The following is a 20,678-nucleotide window of genomic DNA, read 5'->3' as shown; positions in this document are numbered from 1 at the left end:
AATAATTTGAACTCATATGCTCATTTTCTACGTCTATAAGAGCTCTCTCTCCTGTAGGACCTAAAAGTATTGCAAAACTATGCTACAAGACTCTTAGTAGCCATTAAGCTTCTCTATCTGATCAAATTTGTTGGTTCACCCACCTCTACCAGTGGAAATTAGTGTGATTATGATTCTTTTCTTGGTGAGATATAGAGTTCATATTTTTGTCTGGAAAGCTTAGTTATACCTAAAATCTTAATGACAATGCAAGGAACTTTTACTTTGAAATTATTTGTTTTTGATGGAAATGAAATTTGAAATTAATTAACAAAGCTCTTTTAAGCAATTCAAACAAATTACCTGAGTTTTGAATTTACTTACTTGTACTTAACTTTGCAGTTACTTAACTTTTGAGATTACATGCTATTTGTCAGTGAGGGAAGGTTTGTAGAGATGCCAAATGTAGATAATGAGGCAGAGGTGGTTTCTTCCAGATTTAATAATTAGAGTGGTGGCAACAAAAGCAGAAATCCAGAACTAATTAACCAGGGAACAAAGGGGAACACATGACTTTAGGAGGGAATGAAGAGGAGTACTTATATCAAACAGAACATTGGGAGCAGGTGTGGACAGAATGATCTAGAAGGGAGTTAAGAGAAAGATAGGAAAGCTAAGGAGGCAGCAGAGAGTAATCAAGAAATACAACAGTGCTTTAAAATAAGTGAAAACTTGAACAAAACCAAAAATCGAGATCAGGAGATCATGACACTGTGAGCTCATTACAGTGTCACACAAGCAGGCAGCCCGATTCAGCAGCTTACACTAAGACCAGGGTTCTTTTAAACATGTCACCATTTTGTGTTTTTCAACCAGTCTACACCAAAGAGATGATTGTGGGTGAAAATCCCAGCTGATCAGCAGTTTTTGTAAAAGAAGAACCAGTAACCATATCCCATAAATGTAACTTAACATCCTTTCTAACCATTTTTTTCTCTGTAAAATTTTCTCCATTAAATTGTCAGTAAATTGTTTTTACCATAACTGGATGCCCTCTAGATGCATTCTCTTGCTGACATGCATTTGACTTAATTATTATTTTTGTCAACAATATATTGAACAGCAGTACTCAGTAAGTTTGTGACAATGAAATCAGTTATGCTTTTAATAAAACCCATAATTTCCCCATTAAAATGTAAATTCCTGTTATCATAATTATTGTCATTCCTTACCTGTAGAGGAGGAAAGCACATTTCAAAGATCTGGAACTGGATATTTTGCAGTGGCTTGAAATCATTCAGAAAGATCCTTGATGATGTTTGATCACTTCAAGTTAACAGCATAGTATTTTCACATCAAAACATTAAAAAGAAGTCTCTTATGGTGTTACTGTGTAATCAAGCTTAGATCAGAAGTCTATGTTTTTCTATGTGACATGCACAGGCTTGTCCTTTAGTTTCTTCACACAAACATCTGGTGCGGTCAAAGAGTTAAGAAAAAAAACCTGGCTGGTTAAATGATGTTGCAATCAATTTGTTGGCATGAAACTGTAATTTTACATTATGGGAATGGATTAGAAAACTAGAAAATGAATAGTATGTTTATCTAGAAATAGGTCCACATCTAAAATACAGACATTAAAAGCACTTCTTTACATAAATTCACCATGCTCGTCTTTTTTGTTGGCATCACCTCAGAGGAGAGCTCAGGTGGGCTTGGATACACTTTGTCTTAATTCATCCATCTGTGCATCCCCATAGGGACTGATCCTAATGAGGTGGAATTCTGATCAATACAGGGTACCCCAATCTGCACACATGTATCTGTCCAAATTTAAGATAATCTGTTCTAACATTTCATTAAACTACTTAAACCAAGATTAACCTGGGTATATTTGCTAATGAACAGATAAAAATCACTGAGCACAGAGCTGATAACCACAGGCACAGAAACCAAAAAGAGGAAAAGTGCATGATTTTCACAAATAAACTGAAAGTGGTGAACCAGTCATGTTATGCATGTTTTCTAATTGAGGGTTTCAAGCTTAAGATTCCATAAATTCACTGCTCTTCAAACCTGGACAAAATTAGGTTAGTTGAATAATGACCAAATAAGCCATTAGCACAACTATTTAAACAAAAAAGTTTAACAGATCTTTCTAAAAAGTAAACTTAAATATTCAAATAAATATCATATGACCTTTTTTTCTCAGTCTGACTACATTAAATTAGTTTATTCTTTAGGATAAAGACCAAACATATAGGGGAGAACAGGCTTGCACACAGTTAAATGAAGAGACAGGGAACAGCTTAAATTTGCTTAACAGTAACTTATCACCCCAGGCCAAAAAGGAAATGTTCTGAAACCAACAAAACAGAGCAAAACAATGAATAAGAACATCAAGAAAAATATGAGTTGATTTAAAACCAATATAACAGAAAACATGTATTCTTGCCACACAGGCAGTCAAAAAAACTAAAGACAGGCAGGTCTAGAAAATGAGATCACAGCTGACTCACATCCTTCATACAGAGAACTGACTTATTCCTTGAGGTTGTGCTCTGGGAAGGTTGCAAGTATCCGGTTCAATCCCCACTGCAGCCCACTGCTCCCCAAGGGGATGGGTTAAATGCAGAGGTAAATATTTTCTGTGTGAGATCAATACATTTCAATTATTATTAGGTCAGCACCTAAAAAGTCCTGCATGCAGAATAAATCGGTAAATAGACCAACATGTCCTGCTCAACACCAAATTCCCAAACAGCATTAAACGCCAAAACTATGATAACAAATGGTAAGGGTTATGACATAGAATTTCAAACTGTATGACCTTGTTTTACTGTGCTTATTTGTTGTTTTATAACTTTATTTGGATTATGTATTAGGTGTAGGAGAGTAATGGATGTAAGTATGAATAATATGTGATTTTAAGTGTTTATTTTAAAAGGTAGCCAGTGTCTGTATCCAGACAAGTTTCCTTTGAAAAATATAAATGATCTTAATGTTTTATGGCTCAAAAACCTGGCTGGCATCATAGACACGATTACCCCAAAAATTGATTTGCACAATACAAGTCTCCTAATGCTTAGTCCTTTCAAGCAGCTCATAAAAATAAGTATTTTTATATATTTTGTTTGGTACAGTTCATACAGAAGCGGAGGAAAACTACCACGCATTCTGCATTTCTGTTCTGCATATTTGTGCTGCTGTTACAGTGATTAAATCGTTTTGAGTGTCAAGAGTATCTTATTCAACGCAGGTTTCGCAATGTTCTGAGCTGTATCTTATTTTGAAACGGTATGAGCATATTGTGTACTGTAAGCCAATGGAGAAAAATTATTCGGTATGCCCTGACCAACTGCATGTTTGCAGCAGCATTGGAAAGCAAAAGATGAAGGATAAGATATGACTTCGGTTCATCTACTGTTGCTGCAGGCCATTCTACAGTTGCTTAAGATATATGCTGTTTTTTTCTAATTAAGGCCTTTCATTTTCCCGTATTGGTATTGAAACACCTCAATAAGGTCTGGGTCTGGAATTTTAATCTGCTATAGGGTTTATTGATTGTATTTAAACCTGCACAAAATGTCTGGATTAAGCTGGGATAATAAACTCTGGTCATTTGAGGCTGCCAAAACGTGGCAGGTGTGAACACACATTGAGAAAACATGAAAGCTACAAGCAAAGGTGGCTATGATGGCTATATGAGGAATCTTGGAAAAATGTTATTTGAATATCAAATGAGTCACACATTTAAACAGCAAAACGTGGGACATGTTTCACACAAACACTATTCTATATTCTTGCCAGCGTTAATCGATATTTAGAGACTATTTGCTTCCGCAGGTCTTCCAGGGTCACTACTATAGATTCTACATCATATGATAAGGGCATGCATAAGATCTTATGCAAACATTTTAAACACATTGGAAAGGATTGCACAAGTCACAGCAGAGTGAAACGTATGCAGCTTGATTTCCTCTGGCATATCCTCTATGCTGATAAATAAAATGAAGGGAGATGGGCCCTGAGGAGGAGTTTGTTTTATTTGGAGCACAGTAGGGAGTTCAGAGTCCAAGTCCTGTGGCTGCAGAATGAGCAGCACTCCTCAGTCTTTAATGTGTGGTTATCCCATCTCACACCTACAACAGCATAAAAAGTGATCCACTGATGTACACAGATGGCAGATTTTGACTCTAAATTATCTCTTGAATGACTGGATTACAAATCTAGGGGTTTATATCAAGAGTGTATGTAATGACAAGAGGTTCCTGAAGCAGAAAAGCCTAATATATGTTAGTCTGTGCAAGGATTGAAAAGGACAAGATGAATTTCACAAAACTGTTTTAACACAAAAGCTCCCTAAAATGGACTCAGTCTGGGCCTTTTAAGTTACAGCATACAGTGCTCAAGAATATTTTAGCTGATTGGGTTTCTGCCAAGAATGTAAGATTTTCTGCCCATAATAAAGGATAGTTTTAGTTTTCGTCCCCTAAAAACATGCCATCTTTTGACAAGGGTTTAAATCACGAGCTATGATTGCATACTGATCTAATGCGTATGTGAATGCAATGTTAATAGAAATTTGAGGCACTGAACTTCTTTTGCTCAATCTTTAAAATACGAACTCAGGGAGTAGTAACAAACACAGCATGTACTGTAGGGACATTTATAACTAAATAAATAAATAAATACTACTTTAGAACATCCGTAAGGGGTATGTAGACTTTCAACTCCTATTCACCTAGTCAAACACTTTCTACTACTGGTGTCTATGCTATTGTTCAATTTCTTGCACCCCTAAACTGATTTCCTATGAGCTCACTGATTAAAGCTGATCTATTATTCCTAACTTTACAAAGTGTGTATTTAAAAGCTGTCATTGACCAAGGCTGCCATCATTCTACTGCATTAACCATTTATGTCTCATGTTAGAAATGCAGTTCAACCTGTTTTTTACTTGAATTATATTCTTTGTTGCATAACTGTTGTCAGTCCTAGAAGTCTAAAGCGGAGACTCTGTTGATCATCATTTACAACTGGTGGAGGAGGGCAGAGTGTGCACTAACAAAGATGTCCTTTGTTTTAGCACTATTAACTGCTAGTGAGAATTCCTGCCCCCACTAATCCACAGAGTCCAGGGCCCTCTGCATCAAACCTAGCATCAAGAGTTCAGTCGATGTGAGGTAATCAGCATATTTTACACTAAAAACAGAAGAGGCAAGGCATGCTACTTGTGGTGTCTTCCCATTCCATTCCTCTAATCTCTTTTCTCTTACAGAACAGGCCACATTTTTTTATATGTCCATTTAAGGCTGGGGTTCCCAAAATATCAGAGATACTATATCAGATATTTAAAGAGGGAGTTACAAACAAAGGGAAATCTAAAATAAGAGTAATCTTATTGGAGGACATGGTTTCTCTGGCCTTTGCTTGGTCTACTTCCAGCCATTTATTATGTGAAACAGGGGAAAACATTTCCAAAATATGACGTGTCGCAGATTCCTGCGTGATAAAAACAGAGGGTTTAAACCTCAGTGGGATGCCATTTTATGGAAGCATGTCTTTGGGGTCATGTAGTGATCCAGATAAGAGAAAAATAATGTTACAAGTTTCTCTTTATCTTGACTTTTATGTTACTGCATCATATATAAAAAAAAAAAAAACCTTCACCTCCAAAAATAATAAAAGAGACGTCTAGGTTTAAGTCAATCGGTTTGTCAGTGGAATCTATCCACCTTCCATCTGTCTATCCATTCGTCCCTCCATTAAATTATTGGGACATGTGTCCCCTGGATGGGTCAAAGAGGCATCCTAATCAGACGCCCAGACCACTTGTCTGTTTTTAAAATAACTGAGAAAGTTATGGACAGACTTGCTGAAATTTTAATAAAAAGTGCGTATTGTGACTGGCAACAAATGATTAAACTTTGGTGATGATCCGGTGTAGGTACCAGATCTACATGGGTGGTCAGATCTGCTCGGATCTTGCACATACCAGTGACTTTATGCTACATTTTTGGCTGAATATTGCCACACGATGTAAAACATTGTGGTTGCGTAGACAATAATAATATCAAGCAGCGTCCATGTGCTGAGACGAGAACATCTGTAGTGTTAGCGTTTCTAATGACCAATGAAGTTTTACCTGATTGATAACAAAACTGAAAAAAATAAGTTTATGCCGAACAAGGTAACTGCAAGACCATAATATAAAGGGCAGAGCTGGGTAGCGCTGTGGCTAGATGCACTCAGTAGCTAACTCGGTCAGTTGGCCATATTAAGCTACAATACTTTTAACTTCATGTCAAAACCAACCGTTCGTTTTCTACAAGTAGAATAATTGTTTTCTTTGTCTAAAATCTCAACAAAAGTAATTTTTAAGATGTTTAATTTGTCCTCCCTTTCCCTCAGATCTTAATAAAAATAAGCTGAGACTTCTTTAACACCGTGGTATATGGCAGGGTTCACTTTGTCTTCAAGACTTACAATAATTGTTTTTTTCTTTCGGCTACTTTAGATCACCAAAGAAATGTACAATAATAGCAAATATAGGTAATAATATGGTGAGACTCCAAAAGAGATCTGAATCTTAAGAAACGGGTGCAATACAGTTCGTCCAAGTGGAGTTGCCATATGATGATGTCATAAAAAAGGGCAGGGCCCCAAGCAGATCTGACCACCTGAGCAGATGTGGTACCTACATCACCATCGCCATCTGCATCGAGGAATTTATTAACATATTCTGTGAATACAGGAATTAGCTTAAGAGGGAAGTCACAATATGTCAGAGAAAATGAGCTACTTGGCGGAGGTCCATCCTCTCTGAGTGCTTTTCTATTTTTTATAAGAGATTCTGGCCACTGCTTGTATGAGGCTCATTTCACCCACTTGAATCTGGACTCTTTTTGTCGATGTGGTACATTTATTTTTTTATATTTCAATTTCTTTGAGCAACAATACAAGCAAGATTTATATTGAGATGTGAAGACATTTCAGTAGCGCTCAAAAGGATTAGGTAGAAGTTCACCCACCCCCAATAACAATATTCATGTTATGTAACATACAGTTTAAGGTTTTTTGCTAAAAGAAGGCATTATAAATCATGTCTTATCATGTCTTATTTTGAAAGCTGTTGTACAGAAAAAAAAGATATCTTTTAGTAAATATTGAAATGTTGAAAATTATCACATTTAAATGTTTGGGTATCATGCATATTTCTTAAAGATAACATATTAATACATGCTTTAACATTTTCTTATTGAGGTACCCTTTTTTATTTGCATATCTAACCCATTCCATAACTTAACTCCTGCTCGGCTGAGCCCCAGACTTTTAAGTGGGGTGCGAACACCAAATCTTCTTAATACAAATTGTCCTCTCAAATTATGATGCTCTTCTCTAATTGCAAACATTTTTTTGTATATTGCCAAGAAGTAGATCACGGCTTGCTTTGTACACTACAGCAAGAGTTTTAAATTCGATTGAGTATTATTTTTCATGATGTAAGATTTTAAGAAAAGTGCATTAGTATGAACTCTGAATCCAACGTTATGAGTGATTCGTAAAGGTTTTTTCTGAAGTAGGATAAGTAAATCTAGATTACTTTTGTAGGTATTACCCCAAACCTCTATGCAATAACTATTGTATGGAAGAACTAATGAATTGTAGAGGATATGTCGTGCTCTATGATCAAGCAAGCGTCTTACTCTAGACAGTATTGCTATGCTTCTTGCCACTTTTTATTGAACATTTTCTATTTGGGGTTTCCAGCTTAGATTATGACTTAAAATCACGCCCAGTTTAAAACTGGATTGAAGGAACTAGTTTTCTTTCATCAAGAAGCTTGTGTGTCTGAACTACATGGCATTTTTTAAAATCATTATAGAGCACTGCATGCTGAAATTATTTATCCCACTCTATCCCGCTATCTTATGAACAAGCTTTTGAAATACTTCAGCTCCTCTGCTTGAGAAGATAACAGCCTCTTTTCTGAATGGAGCTGTTGCTCTATTTCCAGTTAGGAAAACCACATAAAAAAACCACATACGGTGTATTTCTTTTCACTTTCTGTCAGTTTGTCTTTTAAAAGACAAATTTCTTCTAATGCAGACCTCTACTTCTATTTAGTTTCATCCCAAGAGATTGGTATCAAAACTGCTGCTCAGATCCATGTCGTATTGGTATCTACTCTGTTACGACATTTAAGTTAAATTCAATTTTAGATTCTTAAATATCCTTCACTTTATTCAGCAGTGTGACATTTGTTCAAGTCTCCTTTTTTAAGGTCCTTAATTGGAGAAAAGCAACTCAAATTGGTAATCTAATTATTGACACTTATTTCAATAAAGCATTTAAGAAAATGTTCCTGAAAACCACTGAAAGTCAGTATGATAACTTAGTTTAGTCCCTGAAGCCAAGTAGCAGAAAATAATCCCTTTTTTTTCACTCCTTAAAAGGAGTTATCATGCTCTGAGATCATTTCCATCTGCAGCATAAGCATGAATTTGGAAAGAAAAGGGGCAAAATATTGCTAGTTCACTCCATGTTATTCTTTTTAAGCCAAGTATATATATATATATATATATATATATATATATATATATATTACTGAACTTCTATACATCATATGTTATCATGGATAATTTCTTTTTTATTGTTCAAGTAAATATAGAATTAATCAGTCGACAAAAGGGAAAGATAAATCTAAGGCGTGTTGCTGTTTGTGTATAGCTGAGCGGTAGCTGAACCAACTTGAATGAATCACATTGTTTGGGTGTGATGGCTGTTTTTATAACTGTTATGACTTAATAGGAGTGGAGACATTGTCAGAAAACACTTCCACTGGGATTTAGCTTGTTGACTTTACCTGAGCATAAAGCATCAGTCATCGGCGTCGCCAGACCCCATTTACTGGGGCACGTGCCCCAGTATAAATGAGCTGTGCCCCAGTATAAATCTCATGAATATTTGCAACAGTATTACATTTTTTTAATGCATCAATTTAGATATTTCTAACGGGAGGAGACGTATATTTCTACTCAAATGCGGAGCAAGTGTGTTGTTAACTCCAAATTGAGGATGTATTAGCGCCCCCACGTCAGCGCATGTCACTGCATGAACTGCAGGTAAATTAACGCGCTGCTCTCAACTGAGTTGGATGGGACACTGTGCGGCCACGACGCATTTTTAGTTCTGGTAATGTTTCTTACCTGTCAATTTTATTATTTTCCCAGTGAAACCAGATGATTTATAGGCTACTAACTGAAAATTACTGCATTGGTTTGTAGATGGATATCAGGAAATTCCTCACACGAAGCAGAGACAGGGAATCAGTAAAACAAGATGAGAGAGGGAGGTAAGGTCCCGTAATGAATTAGTGATTTAATGTAACCAGTTACATTAGGAACGTTATAAGTAATATGATAGATATTTACATAATTATAAATTTACGTTTTTTTTATGTTTGCTGTAGAGAATGAGAATGCAGGTGCTGGAGTAGGAAAGGGAGGAGGAGGCGAGACTGACAGGCAAGAGACAGGTGAAGGACAGGAGAGACAGGACCATGAAGGTGATGAGGATGCAACAACCAGCTTCCACAAACAAGAAGGGGACATTAGTGACTTAGGGGGAAAGCATGATGGTCCTAAACAAGTGAAGTTGTCCCACCATCCCCAGCACAAATTTGGAGTAAAAAAACATTAATTTAATTCAAAATGGTTTGAGCTTTTCCTGGTTAAAAAAGAAAGCCTTGTTATCAAGGATATGCAGTGTGTTTTCAACTTGCTTGATAACATCATATTCCCAACACTAACGCAGGTCATCCAGATCTCCCTCACAATCCCAGTCTACAGCTGGAGTTGTGAAAGGTCTTTCAGTGTGTTGAGAAGGCTCCACACTTGGCTGAGGTGCACAATGGGAAAAGACAGGCTCCATCATCTTGCTATTTTATCAGTTGAAAAGGAAGAACTTTCTAAGCTGAGTCACAAGTGATTGACCACTTTGCAAAAATGATAAATATGAGGTACACTTTAATGTTAAAAAAATAAAAGGAAAACTTAGCTCAGGACGAGTTAAAATTTCCCCCGAACTAAAACTCTGTAACCTAGGAATTAATGATTACATCAGAATGTGTATAAGGAAACTTTTTATTTGTCAAAGTTGTTGATGTCTTATTTTTTATAGCTGCAATGTTGAAAATGTTCATGTTTGTTAAAACAAATATGCTCTTATACTCATTAATATCTCAACTGGTAATTTTGGTAGGAATGTATCAGGGTTGGGCAGTGTGCTTGTCTGTATTTATGTATGGAAGGAGGGGCATATGCGGTAGGGGGCCAGTGCCCCAGTAAAGCTTTGTGCCTAGCAACGCCCCTGGCATCAGTACTTACATAAATCTGTCTCACCATGAGCTCATTGGAAAAAGGTTACCTTTTTTTTTTAGATCTGAAATGCTCCAGATGAATTGTCCATTGTCCTTCAAGCCTGAGCACCATTCTACGCTTTGTGCTCAAGGTAACTGGGCAGAATGTTTGGGGGTCATTGGGCAGAGATCGTTGTCCTTCTGTTGGATGTTCAGGCACAATAAGCCTGTATGAACTATGAGAACAGCAACTTTTGAATAGAGCGTGCCAGAGGATAAATGGGCTTATGCATGCTCCCGCACAGGTCTAATAGGCGTTCCCAATCTGGAGCAAGTACAGGGTTGTGCATGTGCATTTTTTTAAGTTGAGAGGCTGGTTCTTTTAAAAAAAATTGCGAAAATCCACCATAACACTTTTAAGTAAGATCAGTATTTCTATATCATAGGTATCGTTTTTTAATAAACTTTCCTTTAATGTAAGTAATAAAACTGTATGTCTCCTTATCTAGGGAAAATATTTTGCAAGAATCTACAAAGAGGTTTTTGTTAGATGTCTTTATCAAACAAATATTATCTCATAGCAGAAAACAACTTTCACGGAAAGGGCTCCATATCAACAGACAAATCTGCAAAGGTACAATGGAAAGATATGATCACAGTCAGGTTCCAACATTTCTCTGAAGTTTTCCGACCTCTCTCCTGCCATGTTTCCATTCAGCCCTGTGAATGCAATCAGTAAAAAAAAAAAAAAAAAAAAGATATATTTTTGTTCAATTTGCTAAACCCCTGTCACGTAGTGTTGTACCCAGGATACAGAAACATGCAGACAATTAGTTTAGCTGTAAGAGTTTCCTCACTGTCACACAGTGAATAATCCTTGTATGTTTTTCTTTGTCATTAAAGCCGTACACCGAGACACTCCAATTATGTATTATTATTGTAAAATCATGGTACAGTGAGGTTCGAGAAGTAATATTGGTGTTATCACTATTAAATCATTGCAAATTCCATTACATAGTTCTGTTTATATGAGGGAGATAGACTGAATTACATCCTGATGACACCACAGGCCAGGACAAAAAAATCCATCTAAAGAATGAATGAGAAGCTCTACCATGTTGTTGGTATGTCACTATTTAAATTCCTAAATAAGAGCAGATTTATGGACCCAAATTCAATTTGGAACATGCTTAAATGACAGCAAAATATTTTGAAAAGAAATCTTGAATTACTTGGTACCGCTTTTTACCAATTGGCATTAGACCATCCAATAAACACATATCTGCTTTGCCTGTGCTTAGAGCTTTGCAACCACTGACAACATAGAGAGAAAACATTTCCAGCATAATAATTCCAGGGTTTCCACTAAGAAAATCACATTCAACTGTGCCAACTCTTTAATATTATGGATCAGGGTGTCCCTTAATGGAATGAACAAAACAAAACAATCCCAAATCTCCTTAGGAAAAGCTGAAATGATAGGAATTACTTGATTATTGTGCAGAGCTAAACAAAACATATGTAGAGGTCTCTAAGAACTTCCTTAAATGTGTGATAAATAGTGCTGTAGTCAAGACCAAACCAAATGAGCCCAAGGAGTACTGAGACAAGACCAAAACCTTTAGAGGCCAAAGATGAGACAAGACATTTAGAGGAAGAGACCAAAACCATTGATATTGGTCTTGGTCACTAGATGTGTTGGTCTTGTCTGTCTCAGTGTTCCTTGGTCCTCGTTGGTGTGGTCTTAACTGCAACACTGATACATCAGATATTGTGCAGGATGTAAATTAATTGTAACAATGAATGAACAGTCAAGTACCTATATGGTCATAGCAGAAAAATGCATGCTTTTCAAGTTCTGGGTTTTTTTCTTTTCAGGACTGTTAGGTTTATTCTTTATACATCATGTGCATTGTTACTTTGTTAGCCAGATTAGACAGAGTAGAAGGCCTTCCTTCACATGGTGGATGTCACTGTGTGTACAGAGGTCATCTAATCAGGACAGCCTTTGTGACTTTAAAAATACAAAGGATATGGGCACATCTTGGAGACGGACTGATAAAGGAGAGCTATGTGGAATCCTAGGGTAAAGAGGCAAGATGCATAAAGGTCAAGGCATGGAGCTAAGCATCCCCCTGATGCAAATCATGAGGTATAAGAAGGAGGAGATGACCTTGTTCAGGGCTCAATCTTTGCTCAATCTTTGCCGGACACTCACTGACTTTTTTTTTGAGCCCACAGCTGTGCCAACCCTAAGCAGTTTCTCAGTCCTGTAACGACCTGACCTGGAATAATCGCTGTTACTTTTTTACTCCTGTTTTATAGTCCTTTTTTATATGGTTTTACCCAGTTTGAGTTAAGAATAGTAAATAACTTGCTCCCAGGAAAAGACCAGGAAGGGAAGTTCCGAGGCGCAGCTGCCTTCAGAGGGACCTAACTTCCATATTTAACAGGACCGAGGCCTATACAAAAAAGAAAAACAGTATGACTTAACCAAAAATGTATGGGATTGTCATTCATTAATCCACCTTGTCATTAATAAATAAAAAGAGTAAAGATGAAAATAGCTGTTCAGTGGTGCAGTGGGTAGCACCGCAGCCTTGCAGCAAGAAGTTTCTGGGTTTGATTCCCGGCCTGGGGTCTTTCTGCATGGAGTTTGCATGTTGTCCCTGAGCATGCGTGGGTTCTCTCCGGGTACTCCGGCTTCCTCCCACAGTACAAAAACATGACTGTTAGGTTAATTGGCTTCTCTAAAATCTCCTTGTTGTGAGTGTGTGCGTGAATGGCTGTTTGTCCTGTTTGTCTCTGTGTTGCCCTGCGATGGACTGGCGATCTGTCCAGGGTGTAACCCGCCTCTCGCCCATTGACAGCTGGAGATAGGCACCAGCACCCCTCGCAACCCCACTTGGCACAAGCACATCAGATAATGGATGGAAGATGAAAATAGATAGGAGAATTCTAAATTAAGTTCAGCATTGTTGCTTTCATAGAAATTAAGACTGAAGGTCACAGAGGTGCTCCTGTCTCTGTACTTGAATAGGGATTTAGATTTAGTAAGTGCCTCAAGTGCTAATGCTCAATAAAAAGAAGTTACAAAAATAAAAATATGTCTTCTTTTATACAAAATTATTATAAAACAGTTTACATTTTCTAAAATAACATTAATAGTTCACCACTACATAGGAAACAATACTGCAAGGAGCATGAGCTTATATGGAAAATGTCGCCATCTAGTGGTAAAAATCCACATGAAATTTTATAGGCCCACAAAATGTATGAATACGTATTTAATAAAGAAAATAATAACATGAAAGAAAATAATAAAAGAAAATAAGCTCTTCATCTCAGTAGTTGGGAGGAGAAAGTTCCTAATTTGGGTTGGGACGTCTCTACGCGTCCGTTACCATGGCAACAACTACCCGCAACAAGGTAGAGTCAAAGTCTCCTTCCTTCCATTACATATAAGCAGTGACTTTTGATTGATGAATCTGTTCTCTTCTTCATAAAAAGAACTGCTTCGGACATTTTAAGGTGGAACTCGCAATGGCTGGAGAGGGATGCGCGTTTGAGCAAACTTTTTCTTTCACTCCTCTTCCGGCTAAGACCTTCTCTTTCCAACAAGATAAAGACACCTTGAACCTTTTGATGAAATGGTGATCGAAAAAGGTTTTTGTTTGAATTTCTGTCGTTTCTCCGGGTGAGTTGTGTCTAACTGGCTTGTTGGTTTCTCTCAGGTCCATGCTTAGGAGGATCTCGGCTCAGGCTTACAGCTTTGACAGTAACTTTCACCCCTACAGCTGTGAAACGTTTGCCTTGGTAAGACACTTTATATAATGTATACCGACCGCAGTGAAGTTAGTTAGATGTTGGATATCAGATATTCAAGCTCCGTGTAGTTAGCAGCAGGGGCGGAGCAAGATGGGGGGGCCAATCATTGGCCACCCCTACCATTTATTTCCCTCTAATACAGATGGTGGCAGCAGTAATACTCTCAAGTAAAATATTCAAAATATTAAAACTTTTTTTGGTTAATTATACACATCAATATACTAAAATTAAAGATAAGTACAGAATTCATGCTCTTGTCAGAGCTAGATTTTGTCTTATGGGGTAAAGAGAAAATTCTCTGTCTCTGCAAGTCATCTAGGAGTCTTCAGTGAAATCATAGATAAATAACAATTTTAATGATAACTTAATAATAAATTTATGTAGATTTTAGTGCTTGTAAATATAAATTTTATGCAGAATGTTTATTGATATAAGTAGGTAAGTAATGACAATGGATGTGATGACGGGTGTTTAAATATATGCATCTATTTTTTAGCAAAGGCTGTAGAAAAGTATAGTTTTTCTTAATTTAGAAAATATGGATGTTTTGCTTGTTAATTTTCCCGTTGGAACAATATAGACTGACCCTGAGGTTCTGCTGCCTATCCACTTTCGGCCACCCCTCAGTGTTCATTGGTTATTGCCTGGCCACCCTTATAAACATTTTCTGGTTACGCCTCTGGTTAGCAGAGCGGCTGTCCGAAGTCTGAGCTTCTGAATTGGATCAACTGTGAGCTACGGAGCTTGAATATCTAATATACAGTTTCTAACTAACTTCACTGCGGTATTTAACCCTGTGATAAGAGCAAACAGTAGAATAATTACTTATTATATCCAGAATTATTTCCTTTTTAAATAAAAAAAAACATTAAAAATGGCATACTTTTCCATATTCAAATTACATTTTGTCAAGGTTGCGGATGGATGGATGGATGGATGGATGGATGGATGGATGGATGGATGGATGGATGGATGGATGGATGGATGGATGGATGGATGGATGGATGGATGGATGGATGGATGGATGGATCCTGAGTAGTACATACTTATCAAGGAAATATTAATCATGAGGACTTACATACCTTGTGATTAGTCCTCTTCTCTTTTCATGAACACATGAGGTCCAGTTGCCTTCCTTTCGGCACTTAAAAATAATGGCTTGTCAGACCCAAGGACAGACCATTGAATGGATGGATGTATATGGATGGAAAATTAATGGTTATGGATTATGGACAAACAATAGATGGATGAAATAGAAAACTACCTATATGCTTGAAAAAAAATAGAAACTTTTTTCCATATACTCTGCCTTCTTTTTGCATGCTTAATCAGACCTGGAAGACATTTAAATCTGACTTCAGCCTTTTTCCAGATAATATAGCAACCGTGTTGTCTTAAAACATTAGGTACTCTCCATTTTGTTCACCTGCTTTTATCTTTTCAGTATAGCATTACTGTGCTTAATACCATTCTCATTTTTTTTGTTCAGTGTTTCTTTAAAGACCCTAAGGTGATTCACAGTCTGAGAAATATGGAGGACAAACTCCGGGTGCCTCTTGGTACGTCATCCTCAGATATGCTTTTATAAGTGATTGCAGAAAATTGATGGTATCTGCTGTAAAATGTTTGAAGTCGAATCCATATTGAGAGGCTCGTGTGTTGTAGAGAAGCCAGTTGTGTCTGTCAGCGTAGATCTGGTGCCCTGTAATAAGATCTCCATGGAGCTGTTTGATCCAATCTTCTCTTGCGGGATCTTGAGGCCTTCTGGTGATGTAGTTAAATGCTTTCATGATGTCTACCCTGACTTCGATGAACTTCGACAGGTGATCCTTACAGCATTTATTCCATCTGCCTCTTTAAATCTAAATTATTTCTAAGTTTGATGTCAAAGCTGATTTTCTCTTCCAGATGTTACAGGAAGAGGACTCTGAGCACTACTATGTTGTTGGAAAGACGGAACGGAAAGAGTTTCTCTTTTGCCTCTTTAAGCACCTGTGTCTCGGCGGGGAGCTTTGTCAGTATGAGGACAACATTGATCCCTACATTAGCACCACTAAGAAGCTATACAAAGACCTTATAAGGTGAGCACAATTCAGCATTTAAGCTGTTTTATAGGACTTCAAGTTATAAAGATAAAAACAAATGTTTTAAATAGGATATGCTTGTCTTTACATCTTCCATTATTAATCTTTAAATGCTATAAAACCATTAAAATGAACCGTTACACAGTTGGTGCTTCCGTGAGTTAATATTCATAAAGTTACAACAGAAAATATTGATATTAAGTTATAACCTAGCTGCCCTGCCCCACACATTGCTGAATAAACAAGCTAGGCTACAAAATTATTTATATTATTAGAATATTTGTAAATCTAAACTACAGGACTGGACTGGTTGGATGGATGGATGTATGGCTCTAAACTTCCCCATATGTTCTAATCTGTCATGAATGCTTTTATTTTGCAGCGTTCAAAAGGATACAGATACAAGAAAGATCAGTGCGGTGTCCACTGTGCTCAAAGTCAGTGCCTATGTAAGTGACCAGTTTACATAGAATAAGGATATACTTTGGTCTCTCTCTGTAAACCCATAGAAAACCAATTAAGAACCACTACTTATACACTTGAAAGCAATTAAGAAAACAAAGCTTTTAGCGACTGGTTTTCTAACACATTGTTGTTCTTATTCCTCAGGATGAGTCTGGCATTTGTTTTCCTGGGACTCAAGATGAGGAACAAACATTTGCCTACCTGATCGTGGATCCGGTTAAACGAAATGTGACTTTGTTTTACCACATCTTCGGCGTGGGAAAGTTCACACTTTGAGTGCCGAAAAAAAGAAAGACGAGTCAAAAATGTAGCTTAAAAAAAATTAAATTTTCTTTTGTCAAGTGAAGCTACATCCATAAAGGACTTTCTACCTTCCTTCTTAAAACAGGAAGAATAGTCGACCATGCAATGCCTAGAAACCTTTATAAGGTCCTTTTAGTTCCATAGCCAGAAATCTGAAAAATGGCTCAATAAGAGCCCATGCTCAATATAAACATTTTTATTTAAATTGAATTGAGTTTAATAACCTGCTGGTGAATGTGTGTTTAAATACCAAAAACAACTTCTGTTGGAAACATCAAATTAATTTTTTCCCCAGAAGTATGAATTTATTTGTGTCTACAATCACCTGCAAACACATTAACATACCTTAAAGTGTATTAAATTGAATATGTCATGTTAAAGCCTGTAAAAGATTTGGATGAGGTGATCACAGCTGACTAGTTAAGTGTCTCATAGTGTAATGGAAAAATCAGAGACCCAGAGCAACAAACAGTCCAAAGAGCTTTATTGAAACAAATAAATTAATAAGTTAGTTTTCTAAAAAAATTTCTCAGCAGAAACACATTTTTGTACCTCTTTTAAAAGATCATATAGATTAGATTAGAAAACAAACCATCATTGCATTTTATTCAGCCAACTGCCCCTGTTTCTTGGACTAGGAAGACTTTGTGATGAGTTTTCGTTTTTCTTATTGCTTGTTCAGTTCGTGCTTTATTCTAACAGCAGCTTCAAGACCTACAGTAGGAAAGCAGCTAAAAGAGTAATGAGGTGGAATGTCGAATGGCAGCAAGTCAGTGAAAAGATGGACGGATGATGCGACGTCATAAATAGATAAGAGAACGTGCAGATTGGTTCATGCATAGCATTCAGTCAGTTGGACAATCCCTAACTGTTTCTCCTAATCGGGTCTCTAAACTAGTGCCCCCTAGTGGCCTCAGAGGTAGTTGTGTGGAAGCCAATCTTAACTAATGTGACATGCTTATTACAGCACACATGCCTGCAGAGATTTCTGTGTCGACAAAAATGTCCATGCCTCCAACCTCCACATTGAAGGGTGTTAAAGATACCCTATTGATGTCTATGAAGGTATGATGATATGCTGACAATACAGTATTATCATCACAATATATCTCAGAAAAATATACATCAGTTGTAACAGATTAAATCTTCACAACAATGATTTTTTTTGTCAAGGGATGGGCAAAAAATAAATAAATAAATAAATAAAAAAGCTTTTTGTGTGTTTTTTCTAAGACACTGACCTCTTTTAAATATTTCCAATCTTTTTTTTTTAAGGAGAAAGAAAGCCACGCTACACCATTTATAGAATAAGGGGAAGAAGGCACAAGTTATTTGTTTTGATCTTCTTTCCGGAATACATTATTGTAGGATATTTTCCTAATAAAGGGCAACATAAGGAACAACATGCAATACAGTGATCTTCCATTAATCCCGATGATGCTCTACATTCTAGTAAACAATCACATTGCAGAACTGTTCATTATAAAACTGCCTCCTATAAACAGGCATCTCTTCAAATCCCGAGAAATAAAGCTATCCAAGACCTTTACATTGAAATGAACAGAAATCTTGAATGGTGCCTCGAGATATCTAAACAGGCAGAGTGATAAAGTACATTCACTGCTTTAAAGCATGAATTCAGTGGAATAGTGGAGCACCTGAGTCAGCTGGGCCCGACTGGAGATGGAAAAGTTTCATATTAGACTAAATCATAATAATGGAGGGTTTCTGTGTGTGTTTTAACTGTTGCATACAGGAAACCTGTGCAACATTAACTATGACATCAATGTCCATGGATGAATGAGTGTGAATCCTTATAGTTCTGTAAAAAATGCTGCATTTACGTCAAAGGAAAAAACATAAATTCAAATTCAACCTTTGCATCACCAACCACAAGACTTTAAAAAAAAGAAAACATTCATAAAATAAAATGGGAATAATTAAAGGAAGGAAAATTAGCACATGAATTCTAAATTTAGCACAAAGAAAATGGTGTTCCTTTAATCAAGTGCTAAAGTAGATTAAGTAAAGGAGTTGCTTTCAATGCTCATGTTTGTCTGTATGCCTTACTGTTTATCAACATAAAGATTCTGTTAGAGTTTGATAGTGAACAGCACACTGTTGGTTATGAAGCATCTTGGCACGTGCATTAATGAGAATAACAATCTGGATAAAAGAAAGGTTAAAGACATATTAGTGCTGGAAAAACAGTGCAGTAAATGTCTAAATTCGGTTTTTTGAAACTGATTTTGAGCTTAAAGGCAGGAAAGAGGATTCTGTGCTGGAAGATATGTCCAACGGCTGTTTGTGTATTTTTTTAATCGTGCGCATGCGTCAGTGCTCCCACCTCTGCCGTACGCAGTTAATCACCTCTTTTTGAACTAGCCGCATATAGCAGATAAACTAGGCTACCAACAGGGAACGCAGGCTGAATATTCTTTGTTGTCAACATATCACTGTACGCGTTTTTGACTTTACATTTTCCATAATTTAAAAATGTTACAGTACTTACTACAGAATTAAATAGAATTTACCTGTCCAGCAGAAGTTTTACATCCGTTTTCAGACCCTTTTGCTCCTTTAGGCCAACTCTGAAAAGAATCTGTTAAACACACTTAGCCGGCTCCGTTCTCTCCCACTTTCTCTCCACTTTTTGAGTACATTGAAAAAAGGCTTTCTTTTCCGGTTAGGTACATTAGGATTTTTTTTGGCCATTGATGCTCAAGTTTACACAAAAGGACAAATAACTCAAAAAAAGCCACAGGAGCAAGCAAGCGTAGGAGTACTGTACTTCTTCGTGCTTTGGCGTAATGACAGATGGCTAGTCAAACAGCGTATAGTGTAACTAAAGTACTGGGGACATAGATGCAAATGTTTGATTGACAAACACATAGCCTGTCCACTTTCAACAGTAGGGGACGGGGACCATAAGTGCAAGAATGCCATCCATCGATTAAGTAATTTTAGATTCCTCTGGAAATTTTATTTCTGAGAAAATCCTCTTTCATACCTTTAAATGGATAATCACAATTTTTATTTTTTTGTAATTGAGTTTCTCTAACAATTAACAAAACGTATCTTAGTTCCAACTGGTTCAACGTTCTTTTGAAATCTCTATAGAATAAATCCAGATTTATTGGACCCAAAGGCTAAAGCTCATGGTATTCCAAGATGGCAGAAAAACCAAAACAGAAGTTGTTTTTAAACTAGCAGAACACAAATAGCTCCTCAGATTGGCGATCAGACACATAAGAACTTTTCTTTTTCTAGGCCACTTCGACACGTCCTTGCCAGATTTTAGATTCAGTCAAAATAACTCTCAAAAAGTCTAAAACATGGGAAAAATTTAACATTACGAGGTTGGAACTTTTAAATAAATTCAGGTTAACTCATAACTTCAAATTTTGATTAATCACAGAGTTAAACCCTAAAGGTAAATGCTGTTTTATAAATAATATGATTAAGCCCTCAAAATAGTTAAAAGGTGATTTAGTGATTAGATTTCTCTTATAAGTATAAACTAAAAAGAACAGGATTTAACACTGGTTGTAGAACTGGTCACCCTAAAGCAGCTTCTGATTAGTTTATCAGTCACTGGTGCTGTCTGCTGGAGCTGAATTAAAGATTGAGTGAAAGAGAGGTTCTCAATTAGAGAG

General features: G+C 36.8%; 1 protein-coding gene across 1 annotated transcript; it reads left to right on the top strand.

The window, feature by feature from the left end:
* The first annotated feature begins 13,785 nt into the window (after window positions 1-13,785).
* cfap300 (cilia and flagella associated protein 300) lies at window positions 13,786-18,215 on the top strand. Its single transcript, XM_038288884.1, has 6 exons — window positions 13,786-14,158; window positions 15,660-15,729; window positions 15,836-15,993; window positions 16,079-16,251; window positions 16,637-16,703; window positions 16,864-18,215. Exons 1-6 carry the CDS (start codon window positions 14,081-14,083, stop codon window positions 16,993-16,995), a joined length of 678 nt encoding a protein of 225 aa, XP_038144812.1. The 5' UTR covers window positions 13,786-14,080; the 3' UTR covers window positions 16,996-18,215.
* The last annotated feature ends 2,463 nt before the right edge of the window (window positions 18,216-20,678 follow it).

The sequence above is a fragment of the Cyprinodon tularosa genome, unplaced genomic scaffold, assembly GCF_016077235.1.
Source record: "Cyprinodon tularosa strain WSP-4 unplaced genomic scaffold, ASM1607723v1 ctg26, whole genome shotgun sequence".
Taxonomy (NCBI): Eukaryota; Metazoa; Chordata; class Actinopteri; order Cyprinodontiformes; family Cyprinodontidae; genus Cyprinodon; species Cyprinodon tularosa.
The sequence above is the reverse complement of the archived record's forward strand: the minus strand, read 5'-3'. Positions and strand labels throughout refer to the sequence as shown.